At 46.0% G+C, this 25,436-nt stretch overlaps 1 protein-coding gene across 1 annotated transcript in view; it reads left to right on the forward strand.

Annotated features, from left to right (window-relative positions):
- Positions 1-25,355, forward strand: part of dgkg (diacylglycerol kinase, gamma) — a 90,685-nt gene extending 65,330 nt beyond the window's left edge. The window contains exons 21-25 of the mRNA XM_076264007.1: positions 6,485-6,575; positions 7,902-8,103; positions 17,894-18,014; positions 19,995-20,055; positions 21,117-25,355. Coding sequence (XP_076120122.1) covers positions 6,485-6,575; positions 7,902-8,103; positions 17,894-18,014; positions 19,995-20,055; positions 21,117-21,215 — 574 coding nt within the window. The 3' untranslated portion in view covers positions 21,216-25,355. The remainder of the gene's footprint in view (positions 1-6,484; positions 6,576-7,901; positions 8,104-17,893; positions 18,015-19,994; positions 20,056-21,116) is intronic.
- The last annotated feature ends 81 nt before the right edge of the window (positions 25,356-25,436 follow it).

Raw genomic sequence — 25,436 nt, forward strand, 5'->3', positions numbered from 1 at the left:
AGAGTTGCCGGTCGGCATTGTCCACTCGATCTCAATGACAAAGGAGACTCTGTGGACGGCTGCTTTTCCCAGCCAAACAATGGGAGCGGACGAGGGAGGCACCACCAGGGATTCCAGCACGTATTCACTAACTCACTCACACACTCACTCACTCACTCACTCACACACACACACACACACACACACACACACTCACTCACTCACACACACACACACATACACAATCACTCACTCACTCACTCACTCACACATACACACACACACACACACACACACACACACACATTCTCACACTCACTCACTCACTCACTCACTCACTCATTCACCAACTCACTCCCTCACTCACTCACTCTCTCCCTCATTCACACATACACTCACTTACTCACTCTCTCCCTCATTCACACACTCACTCACTCACTCACTCACTCCCTCACACACTCACTCACACACTCACTCTCTCACTGTGCTGAAATAGGAGCAGGGACTCTGGGAGTGATGCAGCCAGGGCTGGTTCTCACTGAGAACTTTTCCCACTCAGTCACCCCAACAGAACAGTGGAAGTGGCTGTGGCAGTGGAAAACTGCCTTGGCTGTTTATAGTGACACACGTGAGGGTGTCAGATTTGTTTATGAACAATAAACGAAAAATACAAATGTTATGATTAAAAATGCAAAAAAAAAAAGTGATTTTTTAAAAGCACAAATCCAAACGAGCTGCCTTTAAACCCTTCAAAATAAAGGCTTGGCAGAGACATAATAGCCAGAGCAAACATGGCCCTGACCTCAATCCACTCCCCATGGGGGGCATCGATGCACATTATTCTTAGGCTGTCAAGGCCATCAATTTTTTGTTATTTCATTGATTGGTGGAGACCAATGGGTCCTTTGTTGATTTTTGTCAGTAGGGGGAGGGTAAGACAGTGACACACACACACACACACACACGCACACACACATACATATACACACTCACTTACCCCCCATCATCAGCCAATATGTTATTCACAGCCATGGAGAGAGATTGCAAATCACAGCAGCAGATTCTCTCTCATTCCAAGAATTGTGCCATTAAAATATACATAGGTAGTCTCTCAAAGCACAACGGCAGTATTGTGGCAAGGCAAGCGTAATATCCCAACACAGATATGGCCGTGGAAGTGCAGTGGAAGTCGTTATGACCAGGAGTCCTGGTGGGACAGAATCACATGGTAGAGGGAACATACGGTGCTGTAACACAGAACTACTTGGCAGGGTGAGTGCAAAAGACCGGAAGGGACAGATATGTCCTTAGTGGTTGTGCGTCCCGGCCGCACCTTCCTGAGGTGTGTACGTGTGTGTGTGTGTGTGTGTGTGTTTGTCACTGTGCCTGTGCACGTGTTTGTGTGTGGATGTATGTATTTGTTTGTGTGCGTGTGTTTATGTGTGTGTGTTTGTGTGTGTGTGTGTGCGGAGCTGCAGTAGTGACCCACCGTAGCTGCGATCTGGAGCCTGTCGTGGCCTGCTGCTCCCTGCCCGTGGTGCAGTGGGATAAATATACTTTCCCCTCGCTGTCATCCACGGCTGCCAAAAAGAACAGCCTGTGTGTGTGTATGTGTGTGTGTGTGTGTAGTCCAGTCCTGGACGCCCCCGTCCATACACACATGGTCACATTTCACATGCACCAGTATACACTGAATAATGTTTCCTTATGTCGCTCCTTTATGCAACCAGAGGCCAATGCAGTAAACTACCAAACCTCAGATGGCTAGAGTATAGATGCTGAAGTTTAGCCGTCCAGACAATGAACCTTTATAGATCACAAAAGACAAAAAGTAATTGAAGAATGTATTGAATACTTGCATATATTCAAATACAGATTGAAGCTATTAAATGTATACCTAAACATGCATCTGTTCTGAAAAGTCTATACATCAGAATCTCATGCGATGCGTCCTTTATAACCCAATCACCCGCCACCAGCATGTGTGTCTGTGATTATAAGCATCTCAATGATAGACAGACGGCACAGCAAGTGGCCATTTGCCAGGAAGTCAGCCTCCCCAAGGTCAGAGGTTCAGCTCCTGGGTGGAGCACACCACTCCACAGCACTCCACAAGGGTCCTGATCCCAGGCCTCCAGAGACCAGCATGTCACAGGGTTATGAATGGGATGAGGAAGGAATATGCACTAAGATGCTGACACACACACACACATACACACACACATGCAAACACACCACACACATGCACATGCACACACACACACACGCACACATGCAAACACACAAACACACACGCATGCACACACAGACACACACACACACACACTCACGCACGCATGCAAACAAACACATACACACACACACACATCATACACGTGAATTCACACGCATACACCCATCTACACACACACAGGAAAGGCCATCACTGATCCGAGAACAGCACCGTAGGGAGTGAAAAATGTTCAGTGTGTGAACGTTTGTACTCCGCAATTATTCACACTTAATGAGCTGGCCCTCGTCAACATAGCGAAGTTCCATAAGATAATAGAATCAATGGCCAGTGGAAATGGAGCCTGATTAGATCAGCCTAAGATGGTAAATATGGTGTCCATCCTCAAATGACACACAGTCTCTCTGTTTCTCTCTCTCTCTCTTCCCCTCTGTTTCTCTATCTCTCTCTCTGTCGCAAGAGCACTCTCACACACACACACATCTTTCTCACACATCCATACACACACACATACACATATTCATCTTTTCCGGCCCCTCCGTCTCTTCCTGAAGTGAGTAGCATACCTCTTCTTATCTGTCCTCAGTGCCATCACCCCCCCCCCCCCCCCCTTCCTCTCCTGTGCTTCTCTGTCAATCAAGTGCTCTATCAGGCCTAGGATCAGCTGCTTGATGCTTGAGTGCAGTCCTGAGTGATCGGCAGAGATAGGGATAGGAGGAGTGCTCGTGGGTCAGCGGGTCAGTGCTCCCAGAGGGGATTATGGGAGATAGCCATCTCGCCCCCCTCCCCCCATCCTCCCTCCACCCCCCCAAGAGAAGGCTGTGGGTGAGACCATTGGCTCTTAGAGTGACCAAAGTGAGCATCTAACAGCGTAGCTATCTTAATGATGTTCATAGATGTGAGGGCCATCTTGTGCTAACTCGCCTTTGTCTTCTGTGTGCTGGGATGATTACCTAGTCAATAGCCACTCAGCTCAGTAAATACCTCTGCCAGGAACCATCTCTGATTTGAATTCTTAGAGTCTGTACTTCTTGCTATCTGTAATTGTTCAATTAGTGGTACAGGTAATAAGGATATGTTGAAATGTCCTAAACTCCTGAACATTGTTTCGTGTTACTCAAGGTATGTCCCTCATAGACCCCTGTAGGAACGTGTTTGCTCACACAAAACCTGTAGATAATGATGTAGGAGGAAGTGTCCATTATGGGGCAGAAAACAGGAAGAGAAATGGCTATAGGTCATGGGCCGACTAATGCTAGCTTAAACTCAGGGAGACAGCATAGTGAACTGATAACCTGATAACAAGACTATGAGAGGCTAGCAGTAGGCCAAATGTTCTGAAGTCACTTCTATCTCATTTTTCAGTTTTCAAGATGAATTATCTTACCTGCTTATCTTAAAGAGGGGCATCGGTATGTTAATAGGTGTAACGTCGTTGGTAGAGAATGGCAATGGCCCCCCTTTACGTGAATCACTGTATCAGCACATCTTTAAAAAAAGCATCTGCAAAAAACGAATGACACTTTGAGAATGCTGCCGAGGTTAGTGTTTGAAATTTGTGATCTCGGAGAGACCTCACGCTGTGGTTTCATCCATGGTTCCCTGGCATGGCCACCTCTGTGCTGACCGAGTGGATTTGGATGTGCCTTAGGATGTGCACGTGCCACTCATTCATGTGCACACCGCGGAGTAGAGAATGGCAGCGGTGACTCACTGTGTTCTCAACGTCATCTTAAAAAACTTTGCGGTAAGATGTGAAACTTTGGGAATGCTAGCCAGATTAAGCTGAATTCGATGTGTCTCGGGATAAGCACATGTCCTGCCACTCACTCACTCACTCACTCAGTCGTGCAGATTGGTGCAGTGCTGTCTGATGTGGCCCTCTCTCTCTCTCGCTCTCTCTCTCTCTCTCTCTCTCTCTCTCTCTCCCCGCGGGCGCAGAAGGAGAAGTCAAAGAGGAACTGAAGACAGGTTACTGAAATTGGCTGGCCGCCGCGGCTCTCAGTGACGGCTTTGAGAAATGTGCTTTCGTGATGAGGAAGGAGAGAATGACAAACACAAAACGAAGAAGAAGAAAACGCAGAAGAAGAAAAATAAGAAAAGGAGGAGGAGGAGGAGGAGGAGGAGGAGGAAGACTATAGCCTTATTGTAGGAGTCTCCAGAGGGAGGGTGGTAATGAGGTTAGACAGCCTGCCCCATCGAGAGTCTACGCCTGTCTAATTGTGATTTCAAATGCTAATAATCTTTTCACATGAGAGGGAGGCGAAGTAGCTGCTAGAGAAATGGGCAAAAGGGAAGAGATGGAGCCAGCAGAGTAATTGCCTTTCATATTGACTTTTTAATTAGCTAGTAATAAGCCATATGTTTGGAAAGGCCAATGGAAAATAGATTGAAATGAAAATGTAATGGTGTTGTCTGTCTAATGTGGATATCAGTAGTCTTGTTGGTCTGCACGATGGTATCAAAGTATTTAAAGTTGCATTCACAAAATGTCAGCATGTATCATGGCGACAGTTTCATTTTGATGACATTTGGACAAAAATTAGGAGGAAATGACCATCCAAATGTATAAATGAAAATGAACATCTCGATGCTCTCAAGCCTGACCTGTCTGTCCTCGGTGGTGAAAAAGTGTTCATTAGTCACCAGGGGAAGTGGAATGGGTCGCCGTTTACCCTAGCCTTCCCTAGAGACTGCTCTAAACACACACACACACACACACACACACACACACACACACACACACACACACACACACACACACAAACACACACACACACAAACACTCGCACACACGCACTGATGGATGCGGCCGGATAGAGCAGCCGAACACTGGCCAAAAGACACGCCGAGACTGTTGGGTAAACAAGTTGTGTTGTCACTGTCAGCAGTGCTCCCGTGTGCGTGTAAGCCTGCGTCTGTCGTTAGGCACTCTGAAAACTGGTGCAAAAATATTCCCCCACTGAAGGGCTCGCTTGTTTTATTTCAAATAGCGTTGAATTCTGGCTCTTCTTACTGGAACCTTTCAGCGGTTCTACCTCTAAGCTGCAGTGACGGGATGAAAAGGGTTTGTGGAGAAGAATGAGATTGTAATTGACTCTCCTCATCCCTCTATCTCTCTTTTCAGCCCTCTATCTCTTTTTCTCCTCCTCTCTCTCTCTTACTCTATCTCTCTCTTTTTCTCCTCCTCTCTCTCTCTCCCTCTATTTCTCTCTCTCTCATATCCTCCTCTATCCTCCATGGTGAAGTTCGGCTGGCTGCTCGGATTGCTGCTGCTGAGGGTGTCAGGTTACCCCAGAGGGCAGAGGGATGTGTGCGTGCACTGCCAGCCATGTGCCCCCTACACCTGTCTGAGGCCACTCTCTCTCTCTCTCTCACTCACTCTCTCTCTCTCTCTCTTCTCTCTCTCTCTCTCTTCTTTCTCTCTCTCCTCGCTCTCCTTCCATGGAAGCTATCAATATTTCAGCAGGGGTGGAGGAAGGGAGTAGAGGGGCAGACAGCGGGGTGGGGTTGGGTTGGAGCAGTGGGATGATTTGCGTGTAACTGCGTCAGCACGAGGCCCAGGCGGCTGTCTCTGGCGATGCAGGCAGAGCACGCTGGAGGCTTAGCACCGCCGCTTGGCAAGAGACTGAGGAAGGATGGCAAAGAGACAAACGTGAAATTAAATTAAAAAAAAAAACAGTCTAGTCGGTCTCCTCCAAATTCACCACATTGGAGGCATAGCTGCTTAGAACAACCATGAAAATGCAAGAGCCTGTCCCTGTGTCTTTCTAATGGAGAAATCATTGCGTGTCAGCATCAAATAGATAATGATTTGATAACAACTCTAAAGTGCGATGTGGGTGCAGCTGATATGTTTTCGGTGTGCCCTCATGCATGCGGTTTGCTGTATGTTTGGAGCTGGTGCTACGGTCTCGGGCCAGCTAGCCTTTTGAAGCGGCGGACAGACAGCCCAAGGCAACGCTCCTCCCTTTGTTTGTTGTCACACCAGCAGTGGCCTAAGTGGTGTGCAAAGCCCAGTGTGTTTGTTGTTCCAGTGGCAAAGCCACCGCTCATCGACCCCAATGCGCGTCATCCCACCATGACAAAGGCAGCACAGTTAAGGTGTCATTAGTTTCCATGAATGTGAATGAGGGGATATTTCAGTAGATGTGACGTCTCTAACAGTAGGTGTTCTCCACTGCGCATGCCCACATTCCATGTCTCTCTTATTTGTCTCTCTCTCTCTCTCACACACACTCATCTAATTTGATTTCTGGTCTCTTTTCGTCGTAGGATGAAAAACAAGCTTTGGTATTTTGAGTTTGGCACAACAGAGACCATCTCTGCTACGTGCAAGAAGCTCAACGAGTGCATCGAGGTGGAGGTGAGTTTGCATCATAACAGTTTCAACCTTAAAGGAGAACAAAGTAAAACATTGTCTCCCTCTCACCCAGTCCTTAACCAGAGCCTATTAGAATGACTAATTCGTCGTACCGTCAAATGACAGGCCATCCATTTCTGTGCATAATTACAAAACCCCAGACTTGCCATCAGTCTCAAATTCACATTGCGGCCGATAATACGTTGACTGATTAATGGATAGATGCAGAAAGGGATTCTAGCTCTTTAGCAAGGCCCTAGTGCGCTTTCTGGGTGCCCATCTCATGTTGAAACAACACACAAATGTGAGTGTGTTGAGTGTGTTTGGAGACGGACCAGGACAGACCCTGCTCAGAAGAGGGAACGTAGAGCTGTGGAATCCTCCATCAGTCTAAACACCCCCCCACACACACACACACACACACACAAAAAGCTTGCCTGTCCGTGTTTGTTTTTTAAGCAAATGTGACAACTGATCATAGTCACGTTTTGTTTTGTTTTTTTCAGGATTGACTCCCAATGGTTTGAAGGGTTGTTCCCAATCTAATTGTTCATACTGGAAGTGTCTATTCACAGCATTTCCGTAATATTAAAAGCAATATCTCAGTGAAAGTGGAAATAGAAATGGAATTTGCCCCAGGCATAGATTTAACTCTGTGTTTTTTAATCATATCCTCGCGGCTAAAGCTCTACTACATCTAATGACTCACGAGACCTGATCGCTACAGCTGGGTAGCAATTAGAGGAGATGCTTCTAAATACATCCAAGCTCACAACTGTGCCAAATCCCATTGACCTCGGTTTTGCCAGGCGGATCCTCCACCCCCAAATGAGATTCATCATCTTTCATTCATGTTTATGAATTTGTAGTTAGAGGACATGGCTCTGGAGATATACTGCAATCATGTAATTAAAGGACTCTAGGCTCTCTCAGTGTGCTTCTTCTTATAGGCAGCCAGGCCATAAGTACTCCACAGATGTCATTTGAAGTGCGCTGACTGTGAGACTAGCTGCTGAAGAGATTGGGCCAACCAACATGGCCGACTTGCAGTGTAAAGGGGGAAAAGGCCAAAAGTCTGTGTATCTTATGAGTGGTCACTATTGCTTATGTTGCTGACCTCTTAAAAGCGTCTTGGGATCAAAATGTCTGATGCTTAATTTGAATTCAAAGTAGCATTTGACTTTTACAAAGATCAATTTTCTCAATTTAGCCCTCTGTCTCTTTCTCCCTCTGTCTTTTTCTCCCTCTCTCTCTTTCTCCCTCTCTTACACACACACACTCACACACAAACACACACACATTCACTCACACGTGTGTTCTCCCTTTCAGTGCGATGGCATTGTCCTAGACCTCAGCAACACCTCTCTGGAGGGCATCGCCGTGCTCAACATTCCCAGCATGCACGGCGGCTCCAACCTGTGGGGTGAGACCAAGAAGAGGCGGAACTACAACCGCATGAGCAAGAAGGTGCCCGAGAGGATGCCGGCGATCACCGTCACCGACGTCAAGGAACTCAAGTTCTGCATCCAGGGTGAGCTTGGTCAAATGGGAGGGACATTCTGTGTGCTCCACTATGGACCTTTTCCACAGCAGCCATTTTTGATATGAAATGTATGGCAGGCCCAGGTATCTGATTATGCTACACTTAAATTGAACAGACTTCATTCACATCATTTGTAATACCTGTGCTTGCCCTACTCTTTCATGTCAAAATTGCTGCTGTGAAAAAGATCTGTAATATTGTCATATTGAAGTTCTTGAAGTTTCTGAACATACAGTACTTGCATACTGTTGGTATCGTCTAGGTCTTGGTCTTCTTTATAGATATCAAGGGGGTTCTAGGAAGCACTAATGAATTTGATTAATTCATACAGTGGTAGTCTTTCTTGAGTCACGTCCACACACACCGTGAGGTAATTTCCTCTTGTGTTTTGTGCAATTACGAACATGACTCACTTCAGACATTTAGGAAGAGCCCGGGATCACTTGCTGTCTCAACCAGCAAGTGTTCTGTTGTAGCTGCCATTTAGGAATGTTCGTTCGAAATGAATGTGTTCATAGGAGTGCACGGGCACGGTGAAGACATCAACCGATCCCCCCGGCAGCGTCCATCAGCAGAGGCCGGTGAGGCCCACGTCACCGTGGCAACCTGCATCAACAGTCAGCAAAGCATGTGTCCTTTTGGAGAAGGGTTCGGTCATTCAGGACTCTCCCCCCTCCCTGACATATACACACACACACACATAGACACGCGCGCACACACACACACACACGCACACACACACACACACACACACACACACACACACACACACACACACACACACACACACACACACACCACACATACTGACATGCACTCCATCCCAAGCCCCCCCTGGACTGACTTCTCCTAATGTGACAGCGGCCGTCAGCTCCACTACTGTCATGTCCAAATCCCATGTGTCTTTAGGGCAGTGCCGTGCTGCCCCACACAGCTCTGCTCCTGGCTCTCGGGAGCCAAGCCCAAGGTCGGCTCAAGAGAACAGCTGTTTCACGCTGGCCGGCATTAACCTCCAACACCAGCGCTGAGCCCTTGGGCCCCGCTGTCCTCCAGGGATCTGTTTTTCTCTTTCTCTCTCTCTCTCTCTCTCTCTCTCTCCCTCCTCCCTTCCTCACTAGGGTAAAGGACAGAAGGATGACACCAAAAATAGGAACAACTCTCTCTCTCTCTCTCTCACCCCCCTCCTGCTCTCTCTTCCTACCTCTCACTGTCACCAGCGTTTCCGTTTTTTGCGATCCACCTGCCTCTCCATCCACTCATCTGTCTCAGTTAGGTTCGCGTTCTCTTTTTTTTTTGTGATGACTCACTGGCTTCTCTGTACTGCTTATTCCACACACTGCCCCCCCCCCTCCCCAAGTGTGCTGTCTTAATATGAGCCATTTATTTCCATTTGTCAGTATAATGTGAAAGTACACAGTAATATCTTCTTAGGATTTTTTCTTTGGGGTGGGGGGTGGGGGTGGGGGGCAGTGTTAGTGGGGATGTGAGCAGTGAGCTCTCCTGTGGGTTTTAGACTCTCCCTTCTCCTGAGATGTCTGGTTGGAGCACCTTAGACCACGCTCTTGCTGTGTCTTTTCTTCTAACTTTTCGTCTCACTTCAATCTCTCCACATCTCCTTTTGTCCTCCTTGGGGCTCTACGCTGTTCTCTCTCTCTAAACCAAGCATTGAAAAGAACCAGTTTCCATGGAGATCCCTGGGCCCTACTGAACTAGAGAAAAGGGCAGGGATGGAGGGAGGAGGGCAGGATAAAGAACGAGTGAAAGAGAGATAGAGAGAGAGACAGAGACAGAGAGAGGGGGAGGGCGCTGCCAGCTGTGTGACTCATATTAGTAATCTTTAACTGGCCTCCAGGCAGCGATATTCGACTCTGCTCTGATCCTAAACTCGCTGCATTAGCTGCCGGAGGGCCTGGGTCGGTAGCTCGCCCCGACGCATGCTTCCTGCCGCCTCCCCGCACTGTCAATCACTCGTTAGCCCCCCGTCGCCCCTCAGCGCACAATGGATTTAGCAGCGGGAGCAAACAATGTAAAAAATGGAGGACTATTTACAGGACAAGAAACAGAGAGGAGCGTTTCCCTTTGAACTCCCACCCGTGGAGATTGATTACTTTATCCCTGCAGACACACACACACACGGGCACACACACACACACTAACACACACACACACACACAGAGCACACTCTGGCGATTGCAACGCGTACTCTCACATGAACTTTCACGCATGTGTGCACACACAGTAGGCAGGTTAACCCAGTGGCGTGTCACCTTGAATGAAGGGCTTTATTACCGGTATTTTTTTTTAAAACTGCTTGCCTGGCGGTAATCACACCCAGGGCAGTGTTTGCGTGTTCACTACAGCAAGCAGCTTTGGTTTTTCATGTTTTCCTCTTTTCTCTCTCTTTTTTACTTTAACCTTGCTTCTGACATACAGTAAGAGTGAAGGCAGTCTTCATGCAGTGACCTGGCATTAATTAAGGATGCTTATCATCAATTTCATTGAGTTGGAAAGTGGATAAGTTGGTTAAGGTGATGAGGATTTCATTTGTGGGTTTTTGCTCTGATTTCATGGCCACTAGAAACTATAGTTAGAGCTTAATAAAATATATTTCTAATTGTGTATCTGAGTGTGTATCCTATTTCTTACCAATGCATTGCTGTCCTAGTTAACTTCCAGTTATTGCTGGTGCCTATTATTGGTTGTGGAGGCATGTTTGTTCTCCTATAGAATGAGGACCAGCATATGTGTTTGTTTCACCCTATAGAATGAGGGCTAGCATATGTGTTTGTTTCACCCTATAGGCAGATTGATCAGCCAGGCTTTTAAGCTGTCAGGTCATGACTCACCTCTCTGAAAAATGACCCAGGCGTTTGCTCTAACCCACTCAATGAATGATTATGTATTCAATCTGTTGTGTGGCTATCTGTGAGTGTGTGTGTGTGTGTGTGTGTGTGTGTGTGTGTGTGTGTGTGTGTGTGTGTGTGTGTGTGTGTGTGTGTGTGTGTGTGTGTGTGTGTGTTGTGCATGTGCATGTGCGTGTGTGTGTGTTTGCATGCGTGCGTCATATGTGTTTGTTTGTCTACTGATGCATCAGTGTGTATGTGTTTGTGTGCACATATTTACGTGTAAATGAGAAAACAAGGATTATGGCTTTGCATCTATCCTGACAGCACAGCCCTAGTGGCACCCATTTGTCCATCAGTATGTGCATGCATGTTTTGCCTTGTTGCCAACAACGTGTGTGTGTGTGTTTATGTGTGTGTGTGTGTGTGTGTGTGTGTGTGTGTGTGTGTGTGTGTGTGTGTGTGTGTGTGTGTGTGTGTGTGAAGGAATCCACTGTTGTGGAGTTATCCCACAGGGTTTAACCTTTATTAAATTAGCTCCTCCTGCTAATCCCATTCGGAAAAGAAATGCGGAGAAGGACGTCTCTGGTTTCATAGGGGGAGAGTATGAAGGGGAGAGGGAGACCACGAGCAAGTCACACACAGAATTTGAGTTTGTGTGTGTTTGCGTGATCGCGTGTGTGTGTGTGTGTGTGTGTGTAGGTGCACCGAGACCCCCTTGTCTCGACAGGCCTGCCTGCGAGTGCCTAATTGTTTTTCACAGTTGTTTGCTGTGGCTGTGATAAGATTGTGCCTTCAATTCTGTAGTGTTACAGCTAATGCAATCCATCCAGGCTAGACTTTGCACCAGTGTGTCCACTCTATTCAGCATCCATTGGTTGAGGCTTTCAGGGTGACACTGTGTCTATGGATGAAGCTTGTTCCATCCAAACCTCCCCGGCACTTAAGGGCAAAGGGCCAGACAAACCCTCCAATAAGCACAGTGGCGATCGATGTCGGGTGTTAAAAGCCCTGCAGCCATAATGTGTTTTGAAAGTGCACGCTTGAAACACTCAAAAGTCAGGAGGGATAACGTTAGCTCTTTGTTGCAGCTAGCAGACAGAGCTAGAGCGAGAGAGTGCTCTTTCATTGGAATGGAGCATCTGAAAGCAATGTTAACAAAAAGCACTTTTCGTCAGTGTAGATTGAACAGAACGCCACAAACCATGTGGTTAATGCTAGCTATACAATGGAATTGGACAGAATTTCTCTCCACAATACAAAGCAATTACCCTTCATTCGGACTAGTCCTGATTTCTGATTCATTTTTTGTGCGACTGCAGCGTGTAAAAATACTGCCTGGAGAATGTGTTCAATTTTTCTGCTCTTAGCAGCTGTCTCTGCACCCTCCATGTTATTTTAGGAAACGGCATCAGGGGAGGCAAAGCTATTGTGCTCATATTGCTACAAAAAAAAAAAACAATGTGACACTCAGGCAACAGAAATAGAACACATTCCCTCCCATCCTAGAGAGGATTGTGGGAACTGGACCATTCAGATGAAGGCCGGGTTCCTCATGATCACTTGGCACCCTCCACTGATGTTACTGGTCAGCTGAGGGCATGTAAAAGGGGTTGGTTCTGTTGGTTCTTGGGAGAAGGAACAGCACTTTACAAGCGTCCTTCCCATGAGACGTTGTGAGACGGCTCGTTTGTGTTTGTGAGAAGAGGCTTTATAGCTGAATGGCATGAGAACATGACTGGGAAGAAAGGAAGCTCTCGGCCAAGCGTGGATCATGTGAACAGAGAGAGAGATCATGAGAGTGAGCTCCCTACAGAGCTGCTTAGCCAAGACCTCTCGGTGCTCCCTGACCCTCGTGCCTAATACTGAACACAAGAGGAGCTGCCATCCATCCGCTGACTGTTTCTCATGTCTGTACTTAGTTTTTACTCTGCGTCACTTTAGCGGAAGTGTACGTTGACTAATGAGAAACTGACAGGCTTTTCGAGGAATTGCAAATGCATTGTATCGCTCTGTTTAATGAGTTTGATTTTCCTTTCGGTCTTTACTGGCAGTTAATTACCCAAATCTTTTGACCAGTTAACCTTCTGTACCACTGAAAGTGCTGCCAGTGTGATAAAATATAGTTTTTCTTGTGCATGACAAAAAGATTTGTCTTGCTAGAGCACCTGACCTTAGCCAGTGCTTCAGGAGCTGTGCAGGAAACAACACTTCTGATTACATAGAGGAGTGCAGCTATCTGTGAAGGTGTTGGCTCTGGCCCATCAGCTCAGTGGCTAACCCGTGATTCACTTGGATCGACTTTGACAAAGATATTGACAGCAAGGATGAGAACCTGGAGAGAAAACAGCCACACCACACTGGTTGCATCACCACCTGTACCCTCTCCCACTCTTTCTCTCTCTCTCTCTCTCTCCCTCTTTCTTTCTCTCTTCCTCTTGCTACCACTTTTGCTTTCTCATTATGTCTTTCTTTCTCCTCGTCTCCTTCTCCCTCTCTTTCTTTCTCTCTCTCTCTCTCTCTCTCTCTCTCTCTCTCTCTCTACCGCTTTTGCTCTCTTTCTTTCTCTTCATCTCCTTCTCCCTTTTTCTCTTTCTCTCTCTCTCCCTCTCTCCCTCCTCTCTCCTCTTTCCGTTGTGTATGTGTGCTGCCATTGCGCCAAGCCAGGGCCGCCCCCACACCTCCAGCATGGCGTCTCCACCCCTTACCAGGTCCTCCCAGCCATCTGCCATCACTCCAGACGCCCAGAGACAACGGCAGCCGTGCCCACTGAGGCGCTGAAGAGAAAACACACATACACACACTCATACACACACACACACACTCATACACACACACACACACACACACACACACATACACTCATACATACACACACACTCATACATACACACACACACACACACACACATACACACACACACACACACACACTCATACATACACACATACACACACTCATACATACACACATACACACACACACACATACACACACTCATACATACACACACACACACACACACACACACACCCACACACACACACACACACACACACACACACACACACTCATACATACACACATACACACACTCATACATACACACATACACACACACACACATACACACACTCATACATACACACACACACACACACACACACACATACACACCCAACCACAGCGACACACACACACACACACACACACAGTGATGGAAGACCTGTCGAGTCCCTATCTCTTTCTTGGCACACAAGGGCACCAGAATGAATGGCAAGCGACTTACATAGCTTAGCTGTTGCAAGCACGGATGTGGTGCAAGCTCTGACAATATCGATGATTCTGTTTACAGGCAGTAAAAGTCAACAGAATCAATAGTATCTTGTTAATATTTAACAACCCCATAGTATCTCCATAATATCAGGATCTCCATAAATCAAAATGTTCTTGCATCTGTTAAAGGAACATTCCAACATTTTGGGAAATGAGCTTATTCACCATCTCCCCCAGAGTTAGATAAGATGATACATACCCTCGTCTCAGTCTGAAGCACCCACCGTTAGCATAGCTTAGCATAGCTCATTGAGGTGGGCAGTTCCAACTAGCCTATCTCCCAAAAGTGACAAAAGAACTCAAACATTGCTCTGTTTACATTTTGTGACAGTATATTTACAATGTGTATAACTTTCAATGTAAAATGCAACAAAGCGATTTTGTAAACATATTCATGCTTGGAACTACATTCTTATTCTGGTAAAGCACTGCTACTGCTGCTACAGCTACTGTGCAAATAACTTAGCCCAACTTGAGTGAGAACATAGTTCCAAGTTTGTATATGCTTAGAAAAGTGCCTATTTGTACCCTATATGTTGTAACTATACAAGTCACAACATGTAAGAAAATGTTGGTGTTCTTTTGTCACTTTTGGGTGCTATAGGCTAGTTGGAACTGCCCACCTCAATCAACTATGCTAAGCTATGCTAATGGTGGGTGCTTCAGGTTGAGTTACTGCATGCACAGAGACAAGAAGGGTATGTATCATCTTGTCTAATTCTGGGGGAGATGGTGAATACGCTAATTTCCCAAAATGTTGGCATGTTCCTTTAACAGATGCGAGAACATTTTGATTTATGGAGATCCTGATATTATGGATATACTAGCTACCACATCAAATGCAAGGCCTTGAAGGAAGTTTTATGTTGGTGGGTTAAATAATTGTTCTGACTGAGGGAGACCCCCCCCCCCCACCCCCCATTCTCTGCTCCATTGCCTGGGCACTGCCGTACTGCCTGCACCACTCCGACTCCGCTGGCAGGATCTCTGGCCCACAATGCATCCTGGCAGGGTTATGCAAGAGAGCGTTAGCCGTCTATTATTAGCTGCAGCCTTGCTGGGATGCAGTAGCCCTGCCTCGATTGAAGAAGAGGAAAAAATGCCCTGATCTAAAGGAGCAGCGGGCGTTTATTGTCATGAAAATAAAGTGGAGGGAGGCGCATTGCTGACAGTCACTTATCTTGCCACTCAAGCCAAAGGCAGATTGTTTGTTCTTTTGCTCTTTTTTTCAGGGTCTTTTGCCTTTGATGATTTACTTTGATTGTGTAGGAAGGAGCTAGAAGCAATAATTCTGCTTCTCTCTCTCTATCACACACATACACACACACACACACACACACACACACTACTCTAGCTTCACATGGCATTTTCAGGCAGGTCTTTGCAGGTCTGATTGCCAGTGACAGAGTGGTCATAGTGTTCTGGGTCACTGACACATGGAAGCCTCCTTAAATAGCTCTGATTCTTAATTGCTCTCAATCCTACCCTGTCTTCAAAGAAATGTGGAACATAACAGTGTTTTCAAAAGCCATTGTGTTTGGTGTGAATGTGCATGTAAATATGTTTGTGAGTATCATAATAGCTTCGGGTAAATCCCACCGCACTCTCATGCCAATCTGACCAGCTCTGTGCCCACTGTGAGAGCTGTGACGGCAAGGGTGTCTTAGTCATGCCTGCTCAAATAGCTATACTCCCCTATCAATCACAGAGCACTGCTTTGTCAGCCTTAACAATTGTTTCCCTCCTCACAGTGACAAAAATATAGTAGATGGTTAAAGTCGTATTGTTAAAGGCTTCTCATGTACATAAATTAAATAAATAACAAAATTAAATGACTGTACAAATGCATGCAAAGTTGAAATGCAAAGCTTTTGAAATTAGAGAGTTAGAGAGTGCTGTGGTTAAGTCAGTTGGGCTGGGAGTTTGGGGTTCTATGGTCCGCTGTACGGCTGTAGAGATGATGGCAGTTTTAGTGTGCTTCATGCGTGCATTCAACGCTACCTTTGTTAGATAACGCTTAACCTAGGCTCAACGCACCTCATTCTAGCTCTTAGTGGAAACCCTCCCGCTGGATAGATAAGCATCACTGTCCTTTGCGCTTCAGTGATGTGTGCCATGAAATTTGCCATCTTGAAATATTTAAATTGCGGATGACTCACTAACTTACTTTCCTCTGACAATGTAATATTCAAAGCTTTCGTGTGCCTCGCCGCGGAAAACAGAGAAAGCTGACTTTCTCTCTCACATGGTCTCCTCCATTCGACCCTGTTACTCTGTGTGGTGGTGGACCATATGGAGGAGCCATCTGACTCTGAACATGTGAAACAGTTTGTTGTCAGAAAACACTCTCGAAGGGTACAGTATTTGGAACGGGGCCCAAAAACTTTATCTCCATCTTTAGCCTGTAACATAGACTCCGCTCGTTCTCAGGGCAGGCCATACGTCCCAAGTCACCGCCTTGCAGCCTTGCACAAGCTGATACTCACTCACCCCACTGGCACCGACACCAAAAATAATAACACCCCCACCTCTTCTCTCCAATGGGGTGCTTGTGTATCTGCGAAGCCACTGGGCACATCTATTCTGGGTCAAGCCACATTGGGAAATTGTTCAGTGTGTTTACATTGCAGCACGCCCCCTATGGCCCCATAAAGTCACATAAACAGTACCAGGCCCTTCTCCGCCTGAACAGCTGGATGGGTGGGTGAAGGAGTGGGGGAAGAGAAGGTGGGGTGGTAGTGGTGGTGGTGGCATTCACATGCTTCACGTGTCACACTTATGATGGCTTTTGGATCAATAGATTTGCATGAGATCCGTGCTGCTGAGGGATTGGTGTATTTGAGGGCTTGCTGATGATGTAGAGTAGACTGAGGTGCAGGTCTAAGCTAATCATTTGAATAGCTCTTCAGAACATTCACAGATTAAGCTAGGATGTGGGTCAGTGAATGAGCCAGAAAAAGAGAACATGAGCAAAAGAGAATGAAAGAGTAAGAGTGGTAGAGAGAGAGAGAGATAGAGAGAGAGAAAAAAAATACTACTTTCAGTCACATTTCCTGACCTAAATGATTTTAGTGATGAGTGACTTTTTTGCTGTTATAAAACTGTGCTTTGTTGTTATGTTTATAGTATTCCTGGATCATGGAGATCATCAGGTCACGTCCCCCCACAAGCACATTCCATTTTTCAATTATTAGTTCGCCTGGGTTAATGAATGGATGCAGTGCTTGAGGAGGCAGAAAGTACCAGCTGTATTTTTCTTCTTAGCTCTGGACCCAAGTGCAGAGTAGGACATGCTTCATCGGCAAAAGCAGCCTTGCCAAAACAACTTTATTTTAATCTCTTACATTGTGTATTGGGAATAGCAAGGGGCTGATTTTCCAAGAATCAGGCCTTCTTTATGTAACAGCTATCCACATCCCCATGTTGTACAAAACAGAGTCACAGAGAGAGAAAGATGTCAGCCTCCACTTGCCTAACTGTTTACCTACCACTCTTCTGCAGACCCCCTATAATATAAAATATTCAAAGTGTTCCCTCTGCTTTTTCTTTGCAAGTCCTGTCGCTTTCCATTTGTAACCTGACGTCTCCTCTCTTGTAGATGTGAGTGACCAGCTCTTGGAGGTAGTGGGCCTAGAAGGAGCCATAGAAATGGGCCAGATCTACACAGGGCTGAAGAGTGCAGGCCGACGGCTCGCTCAGTGTGCCAGTGTCACTATCAGGTCAGTTACTGTTTTTGTGCATATACAGTACAGTGTTTCCTAATTGAGTCTAATTGAGTGCCTGTCACTTTAAGACATTTGAGGGAACCCAAATTGTAGGGTGCAATTGTAATTGTAACACAGTTGAAAGGCTGCTGATGTGTGGATGCAATTCATAACATTTTCTACATAGTTAAAATAAAGGTTTGTACTTCTCCTTGGGACAAGCACTTTTGAATTTTGGAAAACACTTTTCCATTTACATCGGGATTTTGCAAACATTCAATGTCAGAGTCAATAAAATGAGCCCTTCAACGAAATTGACAACAGCTGTAAGTAGGCAAAGCATGCTAAATTCGACATCCAAACAGTATTCTAACGTTAGCTTTGAGATACTGCTTGATTTCATAACTTAACTTAGTTTAGTCTCTTCAATGTAGCCTACTATGTTGTGATAAGACCTTAGCAGAGTTCACTTCAATGCAGCAGTTTTAAACAAATTTGCGCAGCATGGTCACGATGCTAAGCGGATGTAATAGCAATTTAGCCAGACGTCTTCTTTGCAATGCTTGTATGTGGCAACAACAATCCTTCAACAATCGTGAATATTTTGTTAATGCACATACAGAGTAGTGGCAGCCGGCTACAAGAGATAGCGGGACGGGGCAAGGAAAGGCTGCGTGCGTAAAAAGCGCAGCTCAATGGCAATGCAAGGATTTGACCTTATATTTAATTTAAATATAAATTAAATTAAATTAAACAGAATATTAATCTGTGGCGGCCGATTTTTATTTCGTGGCGCCCCGCCACAGATTAGTCAATGTATGGGAAACACTGCAGTACACCACACAGACACACACACAAATACACACTCACATGCACACACACACATGCACACACACACACATGCACACACGCCAACACAAAGAAATACACTATATTTAAACCTATACAAAAACATTCTCTCTCACACACACATACGCACACACACACACACACACCTCTTTTTGCTCAGTCACCCAGACACATGGCCAAAGTGCCCCCCACCCCCCCTTTCCCCTCTCTCCCAGTGACACAACAATTGCCCCCTTTTCTGCTGAGCCCAGTGTCCAGTAAGCCAGACCTTTGCCCCCCCCCTGACAAGAGCCCGGTCGCTCAGCCGCGCGTCCTGCAAGGGTCATGAGTAACGATGTTTGCCGCATGTCTGAACACACACTGGCTGGCTCGCCAGACTTTTTTTTCTTTTCTTTTCTTTTTTTGGAGAAATGTAGTCATGTGGAGTCTGAGGCATTAATCAGAGGAGTTACTTCAAATGTTTGTCCTGCCCGTTTGCCGTCATGCTCCGTTAGCTTTTCATAATGACCTTTAGGACATTTGGGCCGAAGATTGGGCGGGGGGGGGGGGGGGGGGGGGGTTGATGATTTCCTCTAAGCTCACCTGTATGCTGGTGTCAAGTGAAGCCAGCATTTAAATGCCTGCATTTTTGGCAAACACTCCAATTTAAAAGGCTTTAATGGCTGCCATTCTCCTTCAGTGTGTTTCGTTTGCTCAGTCACTTGGCTGAAGGGTTTAAACTAACTTTGAGACTGAGGGTATGTTTGTCCGCAGTGGTGTGTGTGTAAGAGAGAGAGAAGGAGGAAGAAACAAGAAATAGAAAATGTGTGTGTGTGTGCATGCGTGCGTGTGTGTGTGTGTGTGTGTGTGTGCACGCTTGTGAGCTGGGGGAAGGGAGCTGGGGTGTGTGTGTGTTTGTGTATACAATTGTGTGTGTATGAGTGTGAGAGAGCGTACGTGTGTGTTTAGAGAGCGAGAAGGCCCTGTCTGGGAACGGGACTCGTGGGAAACAAAGGTAGCTCTGTTCACTCCAACCCCCATCCTGGGACAGTGTGTGTGAGTAAGGGGTGCCTGTGCGCCCCTCCAAATGTAAAAACTGTGACCTAACCCTTCAACCTTCCCTCTCTCCCTCTCTCTCTCTCTTTTTCTCCCCCTCTCTCTAAACAGAACGTCACGGCTGCTCCCCATGCAGATCGACGGCGAGCCCTGGATGCAGCCCCCATGCACGGTCAGCATCCCACATCTTCTGCTTAGAACTTAGAACTTAGAACTCCTGCAACTCCCTCAACTCCTCACATGAATTCACTTAATAAGGCTGACTTACAGTCGAGTGCAGTACAGGTATACATATGATCACTGTGTGTTCATTGCCTTGGTATCAACTCCACAATATTGTATGGACCCTTTCTTCACCACTCCAGCTAGGGAAACACAGCATCCTATACAACATCCAACATGACTAATTTATTTATTTGTCTTAGTTCACCAGTGGTCATGACCCAAAGGGACTGAATAATTGAGATCAGTGTTTTACTGTCTTTTATTTATTACCAGGACACTGCCATTAAGCCATCTGCTGAACCTCAGACAGGAAGCACAAAGCTCTGTTGTTCAGCAGACCCACAGCATGTAATAGATTATGAAAGAAATCTAATAAAACCATAGCACTTCTCATTTCTCTTTTCTGTGACTCTCCTTTGCTCTCTCTCTCTCTTTCGCTCTCACTCACTCTGCGTTTTTCTCCTCTCTATTTCTTTTGCTTCAACAAGAGCTTAGTTAATTAAATTACCATCATGTCACCCCATACCAGAGCCTGATTATATCATTAGGAATGGGCAAACGCACACAGGATTCCATCTGTGCATAGCGACAGCTATTTTATTCGTGTATATTCAATATGTATATATATATATATATATATATGTGTGTGTGTGTGCATATAGTACGTATATGTATAGAGTGCTTTGGTGCAAATAGAATGCTTAAGTGTGTCGCATGGTGGCTTCTCCTCTTTCTCATGCTCTCAGACCTCTTAACACTAGAGCAGAGAGGCCCTAGTTCAAAGCTAGAGGTTAGTCCCACATTCAAGGTCAGCTCACTGCTTCTCAATTGGGCACATGGCAAATCTAGTTTAAGTCTCCCTCCCTAAGCTCCTGTGTTTTGAAATGTTTGGCAACATGAACATGATCATCCATAGACTTAAAAAGAAGGCCCATCTCAGGTTTAGGAGAAGACCTTTGAAGGCAATTGGTTTGTTGTTAATGATGTTTTGTGTCTGTTTTGCTACAGATACGAATTACCCATAAAAACCAGGTGCCCATGTTGTTGGGTCCACCCCAGAAGACACCCTTTTTCTTCTTCAAGAGGCGTAACAAGAGTCGGGATTAAAAAGAAGAAACTGTTGGAGGAGTCGGTCACCCACACAAACTCACATATTCAAACACACATACATACAGAAAAAACATAATGCCTATCAATTCAGTCGCCTGAACTTTGGAGGTTGGAGGACTTGGACAGACATAACGAATATCTTCATGGAGAGAGACTACATTTGAAAAGACTTGGAGTTTTTCTAGAGTAGACTATGGGAGACCAGTCCAGTCTGTTTGACCACTTCCTGTGTATCTAAACTCTTGGATGTCCTGCCACTGGCCTTGCAACCCCCCTGCCAAAACCCCACCACCACCCACCTCTCCACACCTTCCCAGCCCTGCCACAGCCTCATGCCCCCTCCCTTCACCAAGAGTTTGCAATGAAAATACTCGAGCTAAGAGAGGTTCCTCACAAACTACTGCCAATACTAAGACACTGAAGACACAGCAAGGAAAGGAAGGGGACATAAGGACAAAGCAAGAGAGAAAGCGCAATTGGGCAGGGACTAGAGGGGGGAAAACAGAGTTCAAATGAGAACAAAAAGAAGAAGAAGGACAAAAAGTGTGGAGCAGTGAAGAAGAAGGGGAAGCAAAAAACAAACTCACAAATAAAAGGAACGATAATGTGCAGGACTGGGAGTCGATGCGCCTCTTGCGGACGTCATAGCGGGTCCCAGTTTGGCCCTAAACAGGGATGGAGAACAAGCTTCCTCTCCAGGAGGAGCCAAATAAATAATGAATCGGCGAACGCAAAAGCACTCACTCCAGTGCCTCTGCCCGAGCCCCCTGCTACATACTATCGCTAAAGAGGTGGAGGAGCTCATTCATTATTGAGGGGTTTGTTTATGACAGGGAGGGGTGCAGCGTCGCCGTTTCCTCAAGCATCATCAGAGCCAGGCGTGCGTTTGGTTGTTTATCTGCCATTCCACCCCCAGGCAACGCGCTGTGGCTGACCCAGGGGTTTCCAACGCAAAAGCGTTTCTGTAACCGGATCTTATCTGTCATCTCCTCCCGGTCCATTGGAGCTAGAGGACCATCCCAGTCAGGTCGCTGCAGGAATCAGTGCATGGGCCCCTTCATCATAGATCAGTGTTGACTCAGGGCTGCATTTGCATTCACTTTCACACAACACAAGCCATCAGAAACGTTCGGTTTCTGGCTTCACCCATCTGTTATCAGTTGCCACCAATTTCTTACTGACTCATCGTGCAGAGAAAAGCGTGTTAAAATCGGCATCTGTTGTTCTCTGCTGTTCTGTAGACAGAAATCTTACTGTGATGCATTTTTATAGGCTCGAAATGAACATAGAAAACAAGCACTGCCTGGATACCACTGTTTCCCCTCGAAACATATCTCTCCCCACAGAGATAGCGTGGGGATGGATCATTACTCTGAGCCCAGTCTACCAGAACACAGAACCAGAAGGCAGTCTCGCCCCCCTGGGGATGGTGTTGCTTAATTTACTGTCGCACGGACAGCCTAAATTTAACCGCCTATTTCAGGGAGCATCAATCGCGTGAAACACTACTCCTAATAACAGCACTGAGAAAACATCAGCTCGCAATGTCAAGCCCACAGTCAAGAGTCGCAGAAGCCCCGCTATGGTGGAAAAGAGGGAGGGGGGGTATGCGCGACCCTGGGTTGAATATTACCGTTATCACGGTGACCTTTTTATCGGTGAAATGGGATAGGAACTGCCGAACGACTCCCAAAGGGGCAGAGTGATGGAAAAAATGGTGTTTACAGATTCTACTGTATCCATTTGATGTAGCCTTTGAAAATATCATTGTCAACTGCAAGACGTGCTATGTGTGTAGACACAGTCTCTTTTTGTATTATGAAAAATAAGACATAAGTGTGCATATATATATACAGTGCATATATATATGTGAATGTGTTTCATCCTATAACTTGTAGAGCATTGTACAGTAATATAGCCTCAAAGAATACAGTGTTACTTAATCAACTACCTGCCTGACTGTCAAAGTCAGGCTAATGTCTATGCTGATTGGTCCCCTTTAGTCCTCATATGCATTGGGCAAGGTGCTTTGTATGGAGGTGGCCGCATTATCACGCTTGAGAATTGCTATGTTGTTGGGTTTTTGCACTTAGAAATGGAAATAGGCCTGCATCGAGCATTTCTAAACATTATAATTTTCCTGACCATCTTTTTTTTTTTGCCAGTGGGAAACCACACTTAGCTCTTTTGAGAGGAGGCGGTTGGTTGGAACAGCACTGATGTGCCAGACCCCCCTCCCCTCTGCCTGTTCCCTTTAACTACTCTGAACCGAGGATGCTGTGTCAGGGGCCGCAGGAATCACGTAAAGCCAGTCCATAATAACCACTGTGGCCGTGGCGGTACCCCCCACTAAAACGATCCCTTTGAAGTCGCCACCTCAAGTAATCAGTAGCTCTGTCGGGAGCTGGCAAGAGTGACGCTCTGTACGTTAGTAACATAAGCAAATGGACCCACGGCAATGTCACATGCCAATTTGTGGGTCATCACATTCCTAGTCACCTAGTCCTGTGGTATCAAAGCAAAAGGGAGGCAGGTTCAGTGAACGAGTGCATGTTTACAGCTACTTTTTCAGTTACCAGTTTTGAATGATTTATAATAGTTCTGTATATATAGATATTTGTTTATATTTTACCTGAGGTTATATCACCACCGCATGCCTGCTGAAACAAAGGAGACCAAGATGTCTGCTTGAGAAGAGACCACGCTGATTGTCGTTATACCCTGCACCTCCCACCCTACCCTACCATACCACCCTTATCCAAGCCCCTTCACTTCCCCAGTCCCCAGTTTTTTTTTTCCTATCAGCTTATGCACATCAATCACATCTTTTGTATTCGGTGTAATTGTTTTTTTTCATTGCTCATGCAATAGCATGTTATATATTGTAAAGACAGAGCTTGTGTTAAGTAGCCTCTTTTTGGAGAAGAGTCAATAAGCAGCCATCTGCTCAATAACCGAATAACTGTCTAGGATATCTTTCCAACTGTCTTGTGTCCACCAGGCTTGATTTGCCACCAACATTGTCCAGTTACATGTCGTCTCTGTCAATGTCAATGATGGATAGCCTTAATTTACAAATATAAAAAACAGCATTTTTTTTTGCCTCGAGACACTAGGTCACTTGCAATATAGAAATAGGCCCAAGAAAAATGAGTGGTCAGAAGTTATTCCTCTGTGTTGCAAGGATGCTGCCATTGGTACTCACATATTACTATGTCAGGCTAGAGAGCTGGGAGATCCATTAGCCACGAAAGAGCTGTTTTGTTCTCCTCTAATCATAAAGTCGTTGTGTGTATGTGTGTGTGTGCAAATGTGTGTGTGTGTGTGTGCGTGCGCATATCTGTGCTGCACCACAACCCTTTCTGCTGACTGTGGACATCTCTGTGTTTTCCTTCTACTTGTTAATAACAACGATGCAAATGGATATCAGTGTGTAAGCCATGCTGCTTTTCTGAGAGCCCGTCAAATACAGCAGCTACACACATTTAAAACAATAGCACCAACTCCCAAACAATCAGGTTAGCCCGATCATATCATCTCGGCACACTTCCCATGTAATTGTTTTGTAGAACAAAGTTGGTCCGAAATCGCTACAAAAATCAGATTGGTGTTATGCACCAACCTGTTATGCAGCCATAAGCCCCAGCTCTCACAAGAGTGAACTGTTACATTCCCCATCTCTGACCACCGATTTGACCTTGGCCTGGAGTCCCTTACAGAAGCAGCATGGTAAACTAGCATAGCAACAGCACCAACTCTATCTCTTAGTCTCAGGCAGATAAACAGTATTGAGTGTCGTGCACTGTCGCACAAATGCATTTAGGGCCCATGTCATCCTCCTCAGTCCTGAATGTGATGTTCTAACTACTACATGTATGCATACGCCTCTGTCCTCTTTCCACCACTAGGATTTGTGTGGTGTGTCCATCTGTGTAAGCAGCAAAGGGTCAAGGACAAAGCAACAGCTCTCTGGTCTGCCCGTGGGGAGCGGGGGGGGGGGGCAGAGGTGGAGTGGTGGGGGCTTAGACCCCCTTGTCCTCTCCCTGACTCCTCTGCTGCTGCCTGTTAGCTGTTGGCATCTATTTTGATGGGCAAAACAAATATATTATTGAATAAAAAGGAGAGGTTCGGAACTGACTCTGCCTGGTGCCTGTTCATTTTGGGAAGGTCTGAGAGGACGCGTCTCGTCCATGAAGGACATACACACACACACAAACT

The sequence above is a fragment of the Alosa pseudoharengus genome, unplaced genomic scaffold (genome assembly GCF_046254945.1).
Source record: "Alosa pseudoharengus isolate Yale_2024_CS ecotype anadromous, Long Island Sound unplaced genomic scaffold, YU_APseudo_1.1 YU_APseudo_1.1_scf_3, whole genome shotgun sequence".
Lineage (NCBI taxonomy): Eukaryota > Metazoa > Chordata > Actinopteri > Clupeiformes > Clupeidae > Alosa > Alosa pseudoharengus.